The sequence below is a fragment of the Calidris pugnax genome, unplaced genomic scaffold (assembly GCF_001431845.1).
Source record: "Calidris pugnax isolate Ruff unplaced genomic scaffold, ASM143184v1 scaffold281, whole genome shotgun sequence".
In the NCBI taxonomy this organism is placed as follows: Eukaryota; Metazoa; Chordata; class Aves; order Charadriiformes; family Scolopacidae; genus Calidris; species Calidris pugnax.
Genome location: NW_015091028.1, coordinates 592227 through 608389, shown reverse-complemented (window position 1 = coordinate 608389; position 16163 = coordinate 592227). Strand labels below are relative to the sequence as shown.

General features: G+C 59.2%; 3 protein-coding genes across 3 annotated transcripts in view; all 3 read right to left on the bottom strand.

The window, feature by feature from the left end:
* Positions 1-2470: 2470 nt before the first annotated feature.
* On the bottom strand, positions 2471-4020 carry GPR119 (G protein-coupled receptor 119). The gene has a single exon (XM_014955993.1). It carries the CDS (start codon positions 3988-3990, stop codon positions 3004-3006), a length of 987 nt encoding a protein of 328 aa, XP_014811479.1. The 5' UTR covers positions 3991-4020; the 3' UTR covers positions 2471-3003.
* Positions 4021-6544: 2524 nt separating this feature from the next.
* On the bottom strand, positions 6545-13598 carry SLC25A14 (solute carrier family 25 (mitochondrial carrier, brain), member 14). The gene is made up of 9 exons (XM_014956073.1): positions 13476-13598; positions 13180-13327; positions 12568-12662; positions 11059-11144; positions 10260-10355; positions 9364-9488; positions 8179-8314; positions 7720-7800; positions 6545-7001 (listed from the first exon to the last, which is right to left on the bottom strand). The coding sequence occupies exons 1-9, from the start codon at positions 13537-13539 to the stop codon at positions 6960-6962; spliced, it is 873 nt and encodes a 290-aa protein (XP_014811559.1). The 5' UTR covers positions 13540-13598; the 3' UTR covers positions 6545-6959.
* A 228-nt stretch (positions 13599-13826) lies between these two features.
* Positions 13827-16163, bottom strand: part of RBMX2 (RNA binding motif protein, X-linked 2) — a 2830-nt gene continuing 493 nt past the window's right edge. Inside the window, exons 3-5 of the mRNA XM_014956026.1 lie at positions 16011-16152; positions 15693-15873; positions 13827-14653 (exon numbers count right to left, since the gene is read on the bottom strand). Of these exons, the coding sequence (XP_014811512.1) occupies positions 14253-14653; positions 15693-15873; positions 16011-16152 (724 nt within the window). The 3' untranslated portion in view covers positions 13827-14252. The remainder of the gene's footprint in view (positions 14654-15692; positions 15874-16010; positions 16153-16163) is intronic.

The following is a 16163-nucleotide window of genomic DNA, read 5'->3' as shown; positions in this document are numbered from 1 at the left end:
CCGCGCACAGAGCACGCCGGGACGGTGGCGGCCCCCGCGGCCGGCGGGGCGGGTCCTCCAGCCGCGTCCGCCCGCAGCCCCGGTCTGTCGGGGCACCGCCGGGCACCGGGGTGGTGTTAGCGACTGGTGTTGAAAGGCCAGGTGTGTGTGTGCTCACCAATAACGGGGATTTTGTCCTTGAATCTCTCAAGCGTGAGCTAATGAAAGAACTCCTGATGCGGGGGGGCGGTTGTTGTTCCTGTCCTGGGCCGTGGGGCGGGTCTCACCGGGGTGTTGGGAGAAGTGAAGGTGTTGTCAGGAAAGTGAAAGTCCTGAGTGCCCTAAGCCGAGCTCCCTTCGTTATAACGGCAAAAGTCTTGCCTGTGGGTCCCGGCCCAGGTGAAGGCCCTTCCCCCGAGCTGTGGTGGCCAGAGCCTGGTGTCGGTCACTGCCCCGTCGGGATGTTAATATTATAACGAGGATGTTCAAAGGTGTATTAAAACCGCTCAGAGAGTCCTGAGGGGGGTGCTTGATTTGTCGGGAACCATGAAGTAATTAACCCATGTCTCGCCCCGGGGGGTGACCCTGGCGGTGGTGCCCGGGGAGCCCCGGGGTGTCGGGAGCAGGGAAGGGGCTGGCACCAAACGCAGCTCGTTCAGCCGAGGGACAGCAAGGGGGGGAAGCACCCTCTCTCTGTCCCCATTCCACCCTGTCCCTCCTCATGCCATGGCCTCAGGGGCGCCCACCCTCCTCCGGCCGCCCCGGGGGTGCTCGGGACCCGTGGGCACAGGGGGAGGTGGTCTCTGGGAGAGGAGATGGCGGCAGGCACGGTCCTGTGGGGAATGGCTGCTGGTTCAGTGGGATCTGGGGGGTCTCCCAGGAAAGGAGCCCCAACTCCTCCAGTCCAAGGCTTGGGGAGAGGAGACAGAATCCCATGGGTTTGGAAGGGACCTCTGGAGATCATCCAGTCCAACCCCCTGCCAGAGCAGATCCACCCAGAACAGGTCCCACAGGAACTTGTCCAGGAGGGTTTTGAATGGCTCCAGAGAAGGAGACTCCACCACCTCCTGGCCTGTTCCCACACCAGAGCCCCTGAGAGCTGCACCACATCCTCCACCTGCACCAGAGCCTGGCAGAAGTGCCTCCTCTCCCACCCAGGCTCTGTGCCTCCATGACAACCGAGGTGGCTGCCCGAGCCACCATCCCCACAGCCGATGGGGACACCAAGGTCACCGCAGGCCTGGGCTCCTGATGTTCCCCATGGCCTCGTGTCCCAGATCCGCAGGTCTTGGCAGGTTCTGTGCCTGGCCAGCAGAAAGAAGCTCACATGCAAAGTGTCCCCGTTGTCACCACCCATGCCAATCCCCGTGGGAAGCATGTTGGGGAGAAGGAGGAGGAGGAGGAGGTATCTCCTCTCTGGCCTTTAAAGACCCATTGCATGCATGTCTGTATGGTGAAACACCGCCACAAGGCAAAGGCAGCGTGTTAGCACAAGCTGAGGAGGGGAGGAGGAGGAGGAGGAGGAGGAGGAGGGCTTTGGCATTTCTGGAGGCTCAGTGAGGATGAGGCGTCTCTGCAAAGCAACAGCCGGTGGAGCTGAGGCTTCTCCACGCATGGTGCAGATGGTTGATGTGCTGTTCCCCAGAGCTGAGTCAGGCTGGATCCACCTTCTCCATCCGCCCACGAGGCGCCCGTCCACCCACGGAGCCAGGACAGCTCCATAGAGCCTCCTCCCGGGCTCGATCCATGTTCTACAGCCCAGAACAGCATCTGCCGGGTGATATTTGGTCTCAGGCGGAGGTGAACACCACAGAGGACCTGTTGTTTGGGTTTTTTTTTAAAGGCAGTTTTATTTTGGCCTCTTCCTGTAGGATGGGGAGGGCCTCGTGCCCAAGGCAGGTTCTGGCCTCACTGGATATGGCTGTGAGCCGTCATGTCTGCCGGTGGGGCAAACAACAGAGGTGGGAACAGCTGCTATTTCACAGATAGCACTCTCATTTTGAGGTGAGGGTGCGTTCTTAGCTAACAAACATCTTTTCAGGGAAATTATCTTGCCATGTGGATTAAACAGGCATGATTTTATGAGAAGCAATTAAACACTGTCCCAGTCTCTGGCAGGGTGAGCAGTCTGGTGGCAGGGCACACAGAAGCCCTCCCACAGGATGAGTCCCGCAGTCCCGGACCCAGCCCCACCGCCCCGTGGGGACACAGCACCCTCCCGCTGCCCCCCGGCAGCCCTTCCTCCCGCTCCCCTGCCGCAGAGCTCCGCGTCCGGCCCGTTACTCATTAACTCACTTTTACAGCCCAAACCAAACAGCGACAGCACGGCCCGTGCCGCCCCGCACCCCTCCCCGGCGTGCAGCCCCCTCCGTGCCAGCCCCACTGCAGCTACAGCCGCTGCCCGGGGACAGGGGGAGCCCCCTCTGCGTCCCACCACCCACAGCCCGGAGCGGGGGGACCCTCCCCAGCTGTGGGTTTGGCTGCAGCAGGTTTGGGGATGCAGCTAGAGGATGGCGAGTTGAGCGTGAGAAGCGGAGCCACCGGCAGCGCTCATGGTCCAGGATGGATTTGGGACCCACACACACCCCCCAGCCTCCGCTGCCCGGGCTGGGAGCTGAAGGTGACCAAGCCACAGCTGGGCCAGCAGCCCCACGCCGGGGGACTCATCCCCCAGAGAGCTGGGGCTGGAGGCAGAGGGGTGGCCAGGTGGATCCCAGCTCCAGGCAGGGTAAAAGCCATGGGTGAAGGGTCTCGACCTGAGGGCATGGTCCCAGGAGACACGAGGTTGAAGTCTGCAGGCAAAACCTAATGTGTCCCCCCACCTGAAACTCGGGGTGCCTGGGGCTGGTGCGAAACGGGCCGTGGGGCTGCAGGGAGGCTGGAATTTGGCCACGCTGACGCCTGGGAATCAGCATCCAGGTTGGGCCCACCCCATCGGTGGTCTCCACCACGGCTGGCTGGCCCCGAGCTCCTGGTGGCACCAGAGATGAGCTGGGAAGCCGGTGAGGGCTGTCCCTGGCCGTGTCAGTCCTGCAGCCGCAGGCAGGACACGGTGGGGAGAGTTGTGGTGCCTCTGCCCGGGAAACGGTGGCCTTTCCTCAGGCGAAGGAGGACCCTCCTCTTCAGGCCTGCAGCCAGCTGGGAGAGCTGCTGCCGCACGTCCTTCTGCCAGAGGGAGTAGAGCAGGGGGTTGAGGAGGGAGTTGCCGAGCCCCATCAGCCAGATGTAGTTCTCGATGACTTTGTAGGGTAAGCAGCTGGGGCAGATGGTCTGGACGACGCTGGCGATGAAGAAGGGCAGCCAGGAGAGCGTGAAGCAGCCGATGAGGATGGCGACGGTGCGCATGGCCTTCATGTCGCTGGTGGTGCGGGACGGGGGGCAGCCCCCCGCCAACCCTGCCTGCTCCACCTCCCGGATGTGCCGCACGTGCACGGCAGCGATCTTCAGCATGTCGCAGTAGAGGTAAATGAAGAGGAAGAGGGCAGGGAAGAAGCCGGCGCAGAAGATGGAGAGCATGTAGGCAGGGTGGAAGACGCTGAAGAAGGAGCACTTCGGTCGGACAACTTGGGGGGTCTTCTGAAAGACCGGGGTGAAGGCCGGGAGGAAGCCGATGATGGCAGCAACCAGCCAGAGCCCCACCAAGCGCACCCCGACCCGCAGGCCCGTCACCATCTGGAAGTAGTGGAAGGGCTTCCTGATGGCCAGGTGCCTGTCGCACGCCACCGTGATGAGGGAGAGGATAGAGGCAGCGGAGGAGGAAGTCACGAAGGCCATCCTCAGGACGCAGAAGATCTGGGGAGGATAAAAGGGCTCGGAAAACTCATCGATGACCAGCCCCACGACGGTGAAGCCAACCATGGTGTCCGCAACGGCGAGGTTAAGGACGAAATAGAGCCCCTTGGAGTCGCTCTTGTGGATGAGGTGAAGGAGGGCGATGGCCACCAGCACATTGGCAGTGATGATGAGTGAGGCCAGCACGGCGAGGATGGCTCCCACAGCCGAGGTAGCCATGACTGTCCCCTTTTGTGTCCCCCTTTGGAGGGGGCACAGCCTGAGGATGGCGTGTCCCCAACACGATTTTAGGGCATCCCTCACCTGGGGGCTTCTCGGCACGTCCCGCTCAGCGTTCTCCGGGTGGCAGGGGGGAAAAAAGCCTTTGGGTGTCGTGGCCGTCTCTCAGGTTGGGCAAGCGGAGCTCTGCCGGAAAGGACCAATGTACTCAACGCTGTGCCCCGGGGAGGTCCCTCCTCCTCCTCCAGCCACGTTTCCAGACAACCCTGGAGAGCAGGAGGGGGGTGAGCAACGAGCGCCTGGGCAGGAAGCTGCCACAATGGCAGACGGGGCGGTGGACGTTCCCCCGGCCAAGCACCGAGGACCTGAGCAGAGCCAGGTCCCCTGGCTCTGCTCAGGTCCTCGGTGCTTGGCCGGGGGAACGTCCACCGTGAGTTCTGGCAAGAGGGAACAAGCAAAAAGAGGTCCCAACACCCAGGTCCTTGCAGGGACCGAGGGGATGACACCGATTCCTGGTCAGAGTGAAGGCGAGGGGGGTTATAACGGGGGAAACGCGCGCACCAGAGAGGTCGGTGCTGAAATACAGATGGGGAACCTTCAAGAACCCCAAAATAAAGAAACTGCCACAACCTGGAGGGCAAAGAAACTGCCGTCACCTCCAAAGGGGCCTCCTGAGCAAGCAGAAGTCGGCAGCGGCTGTTCCAGGCACTGGTGTCCTCCTCCCACATATGGATCCATGTAAAAATTCCCGGTTATCTACCCAAAATGAGCATGAACTCCTCTGTGCCACCCTTCGGACACACGGCTGAGTCCGGGCTCCCTGACACAAATCTCCAAGGAGAGATTTCATCCGCCATCAATTAACCTCGCTCCCGGGAGCAGCTTAACATAATAATACTTAATATAATAAATACTTTAAAAAAAGCAGTAATACTTTGAATTAAATATATATATTTGCTACTAATACTAAAAAAAAATAATAATTATATATTCATGGTATTCTAAGTACTTATTATTATTGATTTTCTAGTTATAAGTGTATTTGCACTACAAATACAGAAATTCATGGAGAAGAAGCCTCCGTGTCTTTGTGTATCACAGAATCCTACGCCCCCACCGCCGTGTCCCTTACGCTCCGGGGGGGCAGGTGACGACGGTGACTGCTCCATCCGGTCACACGAAGTGCCACCTCTCCTGCCTCCTCAGCCGGAAAAAGGCGAGCTGCCGGGAAACGGGGCAGGTCCCAGCCTCCCTCTGCAAACAGTAACCGGAGGAGCGTGGGCTGGGGGGGCCGTGTTTTCCAGGGTGCCTTGAATAATACCCCCCCCCAGCAGTGCTAATCCAGTGGGACCCTCCTGTGGGTGCGTGGGGAAGGTTCCTTCCAGCGTTAAATCCAATGGGATGGACATTTACCCAGCACACAAGGGCTGTCCTGCTTTGAGTGACACAGGGTTCATTCCTCTTTCAGTAATTCTACTTGTCAGCAAGGTCTCTTCCAAAGCCTGGGAAAACTGCGCTCTGAGAAGACTCTGGTGTCTGAACTGGTGACAGTATTCCCTGCACAGCCAGCTCTGGGGGGTGGGTTTCAAGGTCAGTGAGTGACACAGGGTTCATTCCTCTTTCAGTGATTCTACTTGTCAGCAAAGTCTCTTCCAAAGCCTGGGAAAGCTGCACTCTGAGAAGACTCTGAACCGGTGACAGAATTCCCTGCACAGCCAGCTCTGGGATGTGGGTTTCAAGGTCTTGGTGTTTTCCAGCTCCCCAGGAGCGGGGACGAGGAGAAGCGAGCCCTGGGCCCCTGACCCAAGCTGCCAACGGGGTTATTTCATACCACGAACGGCACAATCAATAGAAATTAGGAAGTTTGCTGAGCAGTTCCCTCTCTCTCTCTCCCCCTCGATGGCTGGGATCCGGAGAACCCCCTGCCCCGGTGCCAGCCCCGAGCCCTTCCCTCCCTCCCGGAGCCGCAGCGCTCGCAGGGTCCCACAGGGACTGTCCCTGGGGGAGAGCACGGCTTCTGCTGGGGAAGGGGCTGGGGATGGGCCTGGGGTGTTTTATATTGGCATCGGGATCAATGCTGGTTGTTTAGTGTTATTAATGCCAATTATGTGGCACAGAGCTAAGGTGCAGGGACAACCAGCCGCTCCTCACTGTCACATCCCAGAGATCATCACCACTGCACATGGAGCCCACAGTTACTACTGACAAAGGGAGGGGACACTCTCCTGGCACTGCCGAGGGCTCCTCGCCTCCCGCAGACGGGCAGGAGAGCAAACACTAACCATCAGAGGAGCCCCCCATAAATGAACGGCGGCAACACCACCCCATGGAGCTCTGCAGAATAAACAGCTCCAGAACTGACACTAACCATTAAACTTTGTTTTGGAAACATTTCAATTGTAATGAATCCTAAAGATTGCTTTTATATATACATATTTGGGAAAAAAGATAGATAGATAGACAGACAGACAGAGTGTGCTGAAGACACAGCTGCTGTTCTCTCCACGGGCAGCCACACCATCTGCTCTGGAATAAACCTGCACAAACACAAAACTCAAGGCATCCAGTCAATAAATAATTTAATGAGGTTACGATTCTGCAAGAAAACATGATTGTGTCCCTTCCCAGCCCCTGGCCTGGCCCCCGGGCACGGCAGGAAAACGCTCACCAGCCCAACAGCCAGCGGCGGCTGCAGCCAAAGGCCACTGGAATGCACCCATCTTCACAGAAGATACTGCTTCAGGCCCAGACACACCTTTCGTACTCGCCTCCGAGGGGAAAATCAAACATGCAGCACCCGCCAGCAGCCCCCCGGCTCCGCCTCGGGCGGATCATGCTCCAGGGACCATGCGTTTGGGGAGGGGGGACGGCCCGGACCCACGGGTTCTGAGCCACGGGGAGATGTGAGGGTGAGATGGAGTCTGAGGCTGCAGCCACGGCCCCCGGCTCCGGGGGAACGAAGGCAGCGCTCAGAAGGGAAGGCGCTTCAGCTGCTCGTACGTGATAAAAAACTGAAGGGAAAGGTCAAGGAATTGGGCAAAACACATCAGGCAGCCCCGGGCCCTCCCAGCGAGGCAGGGAGAGCATCAGCTCGGCTGTGGAGCAGCAGGGGAAGCCCCTCTTCCAGGCGATCTGCACGGGGGGAGAGGGTGTGGGGCAGGAGCTGCCGGGAGAGGGGAGGGACTGACCCAGAAGCCAACCAGCCTGGGCTTGCCCAGACCACAGAGAAAGGGAGGAGGCTCTAACCCCAGACTAGGACTTCTTTAAAACAAATTACACACAGGATTTCAGAGGACAAGGTGGCTGCAGTGTCACAGCAGCTCTGCAGAGTGGGTCAGTCCCCGTCTCAGAGCAGGAGGATGTTCCCCGGGCTCCCTCCATGGAACAGGAGCTGATCCAGAAACAGCAGCACCTCCAGGAGCTGGGGCCAAAGGGAAAGTCTCCAGCCAAGGACTCACCCTCCAGCAAACCCCCCGTGCTGCCGAGCTGGAAGCCCTGCACTGGCCACCCAGAGAGCTGTGGGAGGCAGCCACACCATCAGTGGTGTTTTTTGGCACTTGAACCAGCAGCAGCCAGGTCACAGCCTACGTCTGTGCCAGCAGGACAGGGAATCCGCTCTGGGCTGACAAAGAGGTGCCCCACCAAGGTGTCTGCTCCACATTTCCCTTCACAGCTTGGTTCTCCCCCACGTCCACACCCACCACCTCCCAGCAGCACAATGAAGGATACAATGATGTTCCAGGGACCGAGCCGGAGCCAGTTGGGCCAGAAACCTTTATAGAGTGCAAAGAAGCCCTCACTCTTCCACGTCTGGGAGGAGAGAAGAGACAGATCCTTGAAGAGACATACCAGGTCCATGCCCTGCCCATCTCCCAAATGCCACCTGAGATAACAGCCCTTTCCAGCCACCGCAGAAGCAGAGGCCAGTGGAGATGCAGTTAAGATGTGTGAAGCACCACTTAAAAGTATATGAACTTAATCAAGCTGCATCGCTGACAAGGTTTTGTCCCATAAGGTTGGGAAGACGCTCAAGCTGATGGTGACCCCAGGGAAGTGATTCCTGTCCCTTCTCTGGTTTGTCTGGAACACCCACCAAGCAGCACGTTCTGTCGCTGTGGAGCCCATCTGCTCCTGGTGCCAGAGCCCGGCCTAAAGCCAGGGATTTGCCCACCTTTCCCCGCTCCGTACCTTCACCAGCCCATCCAGGGTGCCCTTGTAGAGCTCCGTGCTCCCCACGATCGCCCGCTGGTTCATCATCCGCGTCCGCACCACGTCCACAGGGTTGGAGGCAATGGCCCCAGCCAGCCCGCAGGTGAAACTGGAGCTGGAGACACCCCAAAAGGAGAGAGGAACAGCCCTGAGCACGGCCGGGCCGGTCAGACAGGCCCTGACACAAGCACGAGATCTTCCACTGGCTTTTCTGAAGGGCATTTAGCAATAGTGGTGAGCTGCACTACCTGCTCCCACCCGGGGAAGAGGCCGAGGCAGGAACACGCCGCCTCAGGACCCCACAGAGCTACGGGGAAGGGAAATCTCTTTTCTTTTCTGATGGAGATTCAGAGCCCACAGCGGGGTCTCCCCCGGGGCATCCTGCAGCCCAGCAAGTGCCTGCGGGTGCTGTGGAGGTGACACAGACCTGGAGGCAGCCTCTCGGGAGCACACATCCTTCTCACCAGAGCAAACATCTCTTCGGGGCGGGGAAGGAGGGAGGAAGACCAAAGGCAGCGAGAGGGAGCATGCAGCTGCCAGTCTCCTCCCTCCACGTATGGTCTGGTGCTGGTCACCTTCAGCCCTCAGCAGGGAAACCCAACAGCAGCACCGCAGCACCTCCGGCTGAAGTGTCTGCCAGAAGAACAGGAAAATGGGGGTGAAAAAAAGACTTTGGGAGTCCCTAACCCTCCCCCTGGCAGCCTCACAAGTCTCTGTTGGTCTCACAAAGCTCTGATGGCAACGGCTTGAGGTGACAGCGGCCACAGACGAGGACCTTTGAGCCGACTGCCACAGGGAGTCACACACCTGGAACTCCTGCTGTGTTCATACTGGGGCACAGACACGGAGCAACAGTGCTTCTGGACATCAGCCAGCCCAAATCAAGCTGACATTTCCCCTCACCAAGGGATTTCTGCCAGGCTCCTTCTCCAGGGAAGACACTTTCTGGTCTTTCTGGGGATACTTCCTCTCTGGGGATACTTCCTGGTCGTTCCAAGCTGCTCCAGTCGACGCAGCAGATCCCTCACAAGCTCTGAGCCTGTTCTCTGCAGCTCCAGGGCACTGGCTCCATAAAGAGGTCTCACCCCAAATCCCACCTCGCTCCTCTGCCTCGCACAGCCCTGCTGAGCCTGGATGGGTGCAGCAGCTGCAGCCAACACTCACACGAAGTGGGCGAAGATGGTGTCCCCCATCAGGCCTGACACAATTAAGTGCTTCTTGGTGATGTCGTAGACTGGCAGTTCCACCCCCACCACGATGGCTGCTCTCTGAGCCGTGGGGACAACACCCTGCAGAGCACAAACACCGGTCACAAGCACGAACATCTCCCCCAGCTTCTTCTCAGGGGCCTTTTGGTGACCATCTGCCCTGTCCCCTCCCTGCCCCATCCCACAGCTCCCCCTCTAGCAGCTTCACCCCGGAGCTCCCCTCCCCACCACACGGCACTAATTGTCTTTCTGGAAAGGATTTCAGTGACCATAAGAGAAATGGGATTATTGCCTGAAAAAAAGCACTGGGATTGTGTAGTTCCCATTCCTGACCTCCCAGCTCGGCAGAGGGCTGGGTAACTCAGCATACAGAAGACAACCTCACTGGAAGGACAATTCTCTAACAGAAGTCAAAGAACTGCTGCTGAAACCCAAGCAGCAAGGCCTGAGCACTGGTAACTCTCATCCTTCGAGCCCAAGAGCCGTACGTCACCAGCGTCCCCAGAAGCCACCGCTCCGTCCCACTCTCTGCCTGCTCAGAAGCAAGTTTCAAGCTGAGCACCCTTCCAAGGACCTGGGAGAGGATCCAGCCCCAGACATTGGTCCATTCAAGGGACACTCGTGTATTTGAGACTTCATGGAGTCTTCAGTCTTGGAAGCCAGGACCTGGCCCAGCGCTGAGCAGACCCGACCTCCACTGCAGAGGGGCTGCTGTTTGCCCAGGAACCGAGGCAGAGCTTTGCTGCTCCCCTTGGTTCATGGTTCTCTTCAAGAGAACACCCGGGTGCAGCAAACCAGTCAAGAAGGTGTTAGTTCTGCTACGGGCTGGGGGCTCCAGCGGCCGGTCCTTACCCTCCAGAGGCCTCGGGTACCCTCCTGCTGGTAGATGTCGATGAAGCTGCCGATCATGCCGCCCTGGAACAAACTGCCCTGGGCCTGCATTCGGATCTGGAAGGAAGGTGAGAGCCCATCAGCGCCCGCCCAGGAGGGGGAGAGACAGCTCAGGGAGCTCCTGGTACAAACAGGGAGCAGACACCACCATCCACCCAGCAAACCACCCAGCAAGCCACGACAGCGGGCCAGGAGCAGGCTGGAAGCGCCGTACAAAGCTCAGAGGAGACAGGGAAGTGTCAGACAAGGCTTTCCCACTCCGAAAGCAGCCTGAGAAGGTTGATCTGCACAGGGAGAGGTGTTGGAAAGCTCTCCAGGCTCTCTTTGCTCCGAGTGGAGCTACCTTGACCCCAGTAACCTCCCAGTAGGGAGTGGAGGGGACCAGGCAGCCCCTGCTGGGCCCCGGTCCATCCTAACAGGCAGGGCTTTGCAAAGCACAGCACAGTGACCAACGGGAAAGGGGATGAGAAGGTCCAACAAAGAGCTGGCTGCCACCCCACCACCTGGCTCAGACACCAAAGTCTCCATCCCTGGCCATAACAGATTTCAGGATCTTTAAGAGCTATATTTTCAAAAATGTGTTTGTTTGTTGCTCTGGGCTCCTGTCCCCATTCACAAACCCCCCAAGGAGCAGGAGCAATGCCAGCAGGAGCTGAGGGAACAGCCCTGCAGCTGGGAGAGACGCGCCGGCGCTGGGAAGCAGCAGCATCTACAGGTCAAACCCCAGCCAGGAGCACCTCTGGCCAGGCAGGGCTCTCACCTTCAGCACATCCGTGGGGTTGGCAATTGCCGAGGAGATCACCCCCGAGACCACTCCACAGATGACATTGATGAGCAGCGTTTCATCTGCAATCAAGAAAAGACCATAAGATGGCCGACAACCCACAGAGAAGGCGCGCAGACCGTACCGAGCAAGCGAGAAGCTCTGGGGAGAGCAGAGAAGCTCCGATTGCAAATCACACGGTGAAGGTGGGTGCGCAGAGGCTGGGCAGTGCCCCCCAGCTCTGCCCCCTCTGTCAGGGACAGGGAGCAGCCGCCGAGACACTCGGCAACGCGCTCGCAGAGGGAAGCGGCTTTTACTGATGAGTCTGATCAGACAAGGGAAGGACTGGGGTACGTGACAATTTTGAGCAATTATCTGAGATTTCAGCGTCCAGTGATGCATTTCTCATGACGGGGACGAGCCCAGGGGGAGGGAGGCAGCGGGGGAGAACCCAGCACCGCTCATGGCAGCCTGATCCCAGTTTGGCCTGATCTGGAGCCCCAGTTAGCCACGCTCAGAGCACGCAGCCACCCTGAGAAACAGAGAGGAGGCGACCCAGGCAGAGGAAGTTAGATGCAATTAGTGCCGGGGAGGGGAATAATCCCAGACTTCCAGGCCCCGTATTAGGGTGATGGTTACGTTGGGAAAAGGCACAGCCCTCGGGCTGGTACTGACCACGGCGCTTCCCAGAGGAGACCAGGCTGCCCCGGGCCTGTAGGGAGACAAACATTCAGACAACGGTACTCACAACTGGAAACGCCGCAGCAGCGAGCGAGGAGAGCCCCAGGGCACCACACGGAACCAGTACAGGGGTGTTACTGGGGAACGGAGCAGCCCCTGGACACAGCTCAAGTGCACTGTGTTTCCCAGTCCTCCTCCTGGCTGCTGACCGGCCCCGGCCACCCAGCTCCCTTCCCGGGTGGGAGCGGGGGTACGACGTTCCCTCGTGTCACACCAGGGGTTAAAACCAATTAAAATCTCAGTGCTCCTTCAGGGAGCATGTGCCCAACTCCTGCTGCTCCTCTCTCTCCCTACCCAAGGGGGACAGCTCAAGAGCACTCAGTGTCCCACCTCTGTGGCGGAGCCAAAGCCTAACAGGACCCAAAGGCTCCATGGGGGGGACAGGACAGACTGGCTATGGAAGCTTTCAACCCACACACTGCATCTGACCTACAGACGGGCTGTGACCTCCTCCCCGAGACCCATCAGGAGAGATGAGCCTGGCCCAAAGACACCCTTTTTTTGGCTGTGACCCAAACCAGGGATAAAGGCTGGGGAAAGGAGAGCCGTGGCTGGAGGGAGGCGTTTGGCCAGGGACTGCGGGCAGTGCCGAGCACAGGGGACTCCCATCTGCACCAAACCCTGTCCTTGCTGTTACTGCGCCAACAAAACCACAGCGAGTCACGAGAACTCAATTTCTATGGGAATCTACAGTGGGGAGGGGCAGAGAAAGGAATGAGCAAAACCAGGGAGCACCAGATGTCACACTGCGAGCGAGACACCGACCTTCCATGCGATCCACAAACAGCCGCTTCAGACTCTGGTAAATGCCGATCTTTATGGTGCCGTAGGACGCCTGTCTCAGCAGCGCAGGGGCGATCCTGAGCGGGGAACAGGGGAACCACTGAACCCTGCCAGCGCGGTGGCCCCCACAAATCACCACCCCAACTGCCAGGGGCTGAGCTGGGGAGGGGTCTGGAGCACAGCTCTCCTGAGGAGCGGCTGAAGGAGCTGGGGGTGTTCAGCCTGGAGAAAAGGAGGCTGAGGGGAGACCTTCTCACTCTCTACAAGCCCCTGAAAGGAGGGGGTAGCCAGGGGGGGTCAGTCTCTGCTCCCAAGGACTGACCCCAAGGAATAGGCCCCGCTGCCCCAGCCCCCCACAGGGCTCAGGGATGGCTGGGGGCCTGGGAACAGCTCAGGGGGAGCCAGGATGGCAGGAGGGAACCCCAGAAAGGCAGAGGAGGACCCAAAGAAAGCAGGGAGAGACACAGGAGGGCAGAGGGGGGCTGGGGGCGGGCAGGGGGATACCTAGAGAAGGCGGGGAGGGAATGGAGGAAGGCAGATGGAGACCCGGGAAGACAGAGCGGGGTCCGGGGCGGGGGGACCCCCATCACTTACCCCGAGTAAAGAGCGCGGCCGCCCTCCTCCCGGCAGATTCGGAAGAGGGCATGGAACATACCGCGGTACCGCACCTCCCGGAACCGGGCATCGGCGCTCTGGCCCTGCACCTGCAGCCGCGTCTTGGTGAGATCCACGGGGAAGGTGCCTGAGGGGATGGAGGAGGAGGAGAAGAAGAAGAGCCGCCATTACAGACCCTCCCCACCCTCCATCCCCGGTTCTTTCCCCCCCCAACCCCTTCCTTTTCCCGCCCCCTCCTCCTTCTCCTCCTCCTCCTTTCCCCTCACGCCTCTCACCGAACTCGGCCACGATGGAGGCGAGGCCGCCGTAGACGAAGGGTTTCCAGTTGAGCGCGGACATGGCATGGCGGAACGGGGCGGCGGCGGGGGCCCACCCGGAAGCGGAAGTCGGTGATGGGGACGGAAATGACGTGTTTCCCCATCCGCCATCATGGCGGCCCCCCTGAGCGGCTGGGACCGGGCCCCAACGGGATTTCAGCCGTTGGGGCCCGGTCCCAACCGCTCAGGGGGTAAAAAAATCCCCCTTTTTCTCACTCTCCAAAAAACATAAGTCCTACCAGAAGTTATTTGTGATAAAAACAGGTTAAAAATCACCCACCCCCCCATTCAGGAGATAGAGACACTCCAGACCATCCTCTGCTTGGCTTTTATTGAGGTAATTAAAACAAAACAAGGCCCGACGCAGCTCTGGGGATCCACCAGGTCGAGGGGAGACACCCACCCGCCTCACAGAATTACGGAGAATCTCTCCTCGCTTGGTGAAAGAAATTGGGGTGAAAATAGGGGAAATCGGGGTGTTTTGGGGAAGGAGAGCAACCTGCGGCTCCCAGTGACCGTCCCTCTCGTCATGGCGGAGCGTCCTCGGAAGGGCTGAAGGAGGGAACAGGACTTGCATCCCATTCCGCAGCCACTCCTTCCAGGGATGGAATGAGAATCCGTGGTGAAGGTGCTGGAGGAGAACAGTCCGGCTGCCAGAGGCACAGGGAGGCTCGGAACAGGATTTTTGGACAAGCCCAGGGCTTCTCCTGGCTCCCAAAGTGCTGGTTCCTGGGCTCAGCAGCGGCTGGAGCCTCTCCCGGAGCCGCGCTCCCGGGATCTGCCTCCCTCGGGACGCTCCTCCCGCCGGCTGCCGTGCCCCTCGCCCCTCCTGCCCGGCTCCTCTCTCCTCTCCTCCCAGGAACCGCTCTGTCCCCGCTGCTCCTGGCAGCCCTTCTCCCCTCTCCTCTCCGAGGGCCTCTGGTGTCTCCGCTCCTCCTCCCGGCGCTGTGTCCTGCTCCCACCCTTCCTCTCGGAGCCCTTGCTGGGCTGCTGGCTGCTGCCGGCGTAGCGCTCGTAGGCCGGGTCCTCCTTCTCCTTCTTGATCTTGATTCTGGGGTGTGCCTCCTCAGGGGACACCCCCCTCTTGGCAGCCTGCGAGCCCTGCTCCGGCCGCTCCCGATGGCTTTTCTCCTTAGCTGAAAATACAAGGTTTATTTTTTGGGATGGAGAGTCCCGTGTTGCCTCAGCTCCCCGAGCTCTGCCCGGCACCACGGCGCCTTCCCAGCTCCCCTCCCTTTCTGTGTTCTCCCCCCTCAGGGAGATACAACTGGGCCCCTCACCACAAAAGACCTTGAGGGGCTGGAGCGGGTCCAGAGAAGGGCAATGGAGTTGGTGAGGGGTCTGGAGCACAAGTCTTGTGAGGAGAGGCTGAGGGAGCTGGGGGTGTTCAGCCTGGAGAAAAGGAGGCTGAGGGGAGACCTTCTCGCTCTCTCCAACTCCCTGAAAGGAGGGGGTAGCCGGGGGGGGTCGGTCTCTGCTCCCAAGGAGCAGGTGATGGGACAAGAGGAAACGGCCTCAAGTTGCCCCAGGGGAGGGTCAGATTGGAGATTAAGGAAAATTTTTACATGGAAATGGTTATCAACTCTTGGAATGGGCTGCCCTGTTTGCTGCCAGAAGATGTAGAGCAACAAACCCTGCTGTGTCCACTGGAACAGGAGGCATTCGGGCACTCATAGGGTTTAACTTAAGCTGCACTTTTGGGCCTGCTTTCACAGAATCATAGAATAGATGGGTTGGAAGGGACCTTTAGAGATTACCTAATCCAACCCCTCCTGCTTTCTTTGGCTTCAGTTTCCAGCCACAGAATCCCACCTAGAGCTGCTGGTTTTACCTTCAGTGCAGTGACCTTGCACAGGCCACGTTAACGGTCATTCTGTGCCCCTACAGCGCTCTAGTCCTACGGTAGCACCATCCAGATTTTAAGATTAAGTGCTATTACTGTCTGCAAAATACAGCTCTTCAGAGGCTGGGGGAGGACACTCACAGGTAAGGACTAAATACAGGGGCTCAGATACCCCTCAGGAGATCAGAGAGTAAAGCCTGGGCATTAGGCTGTGGCTCTTTCCAAGAGCACACCCGTCCTTGGTGTCCCCCCAAGTGCTGGGACCCTGCGAGGCCGGGGGCTCTGTACAGACGCTCCCACCCAGGGTCAGGCCCAGTAGGAACACACCTCACCTTTCTGCTTTTTTACAGACACATCGTCATCTTCTGAGAGGGATTCAGATGACGAATGAGGCGGCGTTTTAACTCCACAGCCCTTTGCATGGAGGGCTTTGGTGACATCATCTAAGTCATCGGACTCTTTGGGGGGCCGGTAGTTGGCCACGTGGTCTACTCGAATGGTCCTTCCTTTGATCTGCGGGAGAAGCCACGCTGTCAGCAGAGGCACAGACCAGCTCCCCAGGAACCCGCTGCTGGGGCTGCTGTGAGATGTGCAGCAGCACCTCAGGGCCAGGGCAGCCGGCCGGCCCGCATCCCCGCTGCCTCACTCACCTTGATCCCATTGAAGTTGTCGACAGCGAGAATGGTGCTCCTCTGGTCCTCATAGCACAGAAAGCAGAAGCCTTTGGACTTCCCAGTTTTCTTGTCCCGCACCAGGTTAATGTTAACGACCTCCCCGTACCTGCAACACACTCTGAGCACCCG

Excerpts from the sequence above, each read along its gene's own strand:
- SLC25A14 (XM_014956073.1), bottom strand. The coding sequence starts at position 13,539 with ATGTCCGCGCTCAACTGGAAACCCTTCGTCTACGGCGGCCTCGCCTCC. Across the intron at positions 13,328-13,475 it reads CTCCATCGTGGCCGAGTTCG|GCACCTTCCCCGTGGATCTC; the intron begins GTGAGAGGCGTG and ends CCATCCCCTCAG. Across the intron at positions 7,801-8,178 it reads CCCTGGATGGGCTGGTGAAG|ACGTGGAAGAGTGAGGGCTT; the intron begins GTACGGAGCGGG and ends CTCTCCTCCCAG.
- GPR119 (XM_014955993.1), bottom strand. The coding sequence starts at position 3,990 with ATGGCTACCTCGGCTGTGGGAGCCATCCTCGCCGTGCTGGCCTCACTC.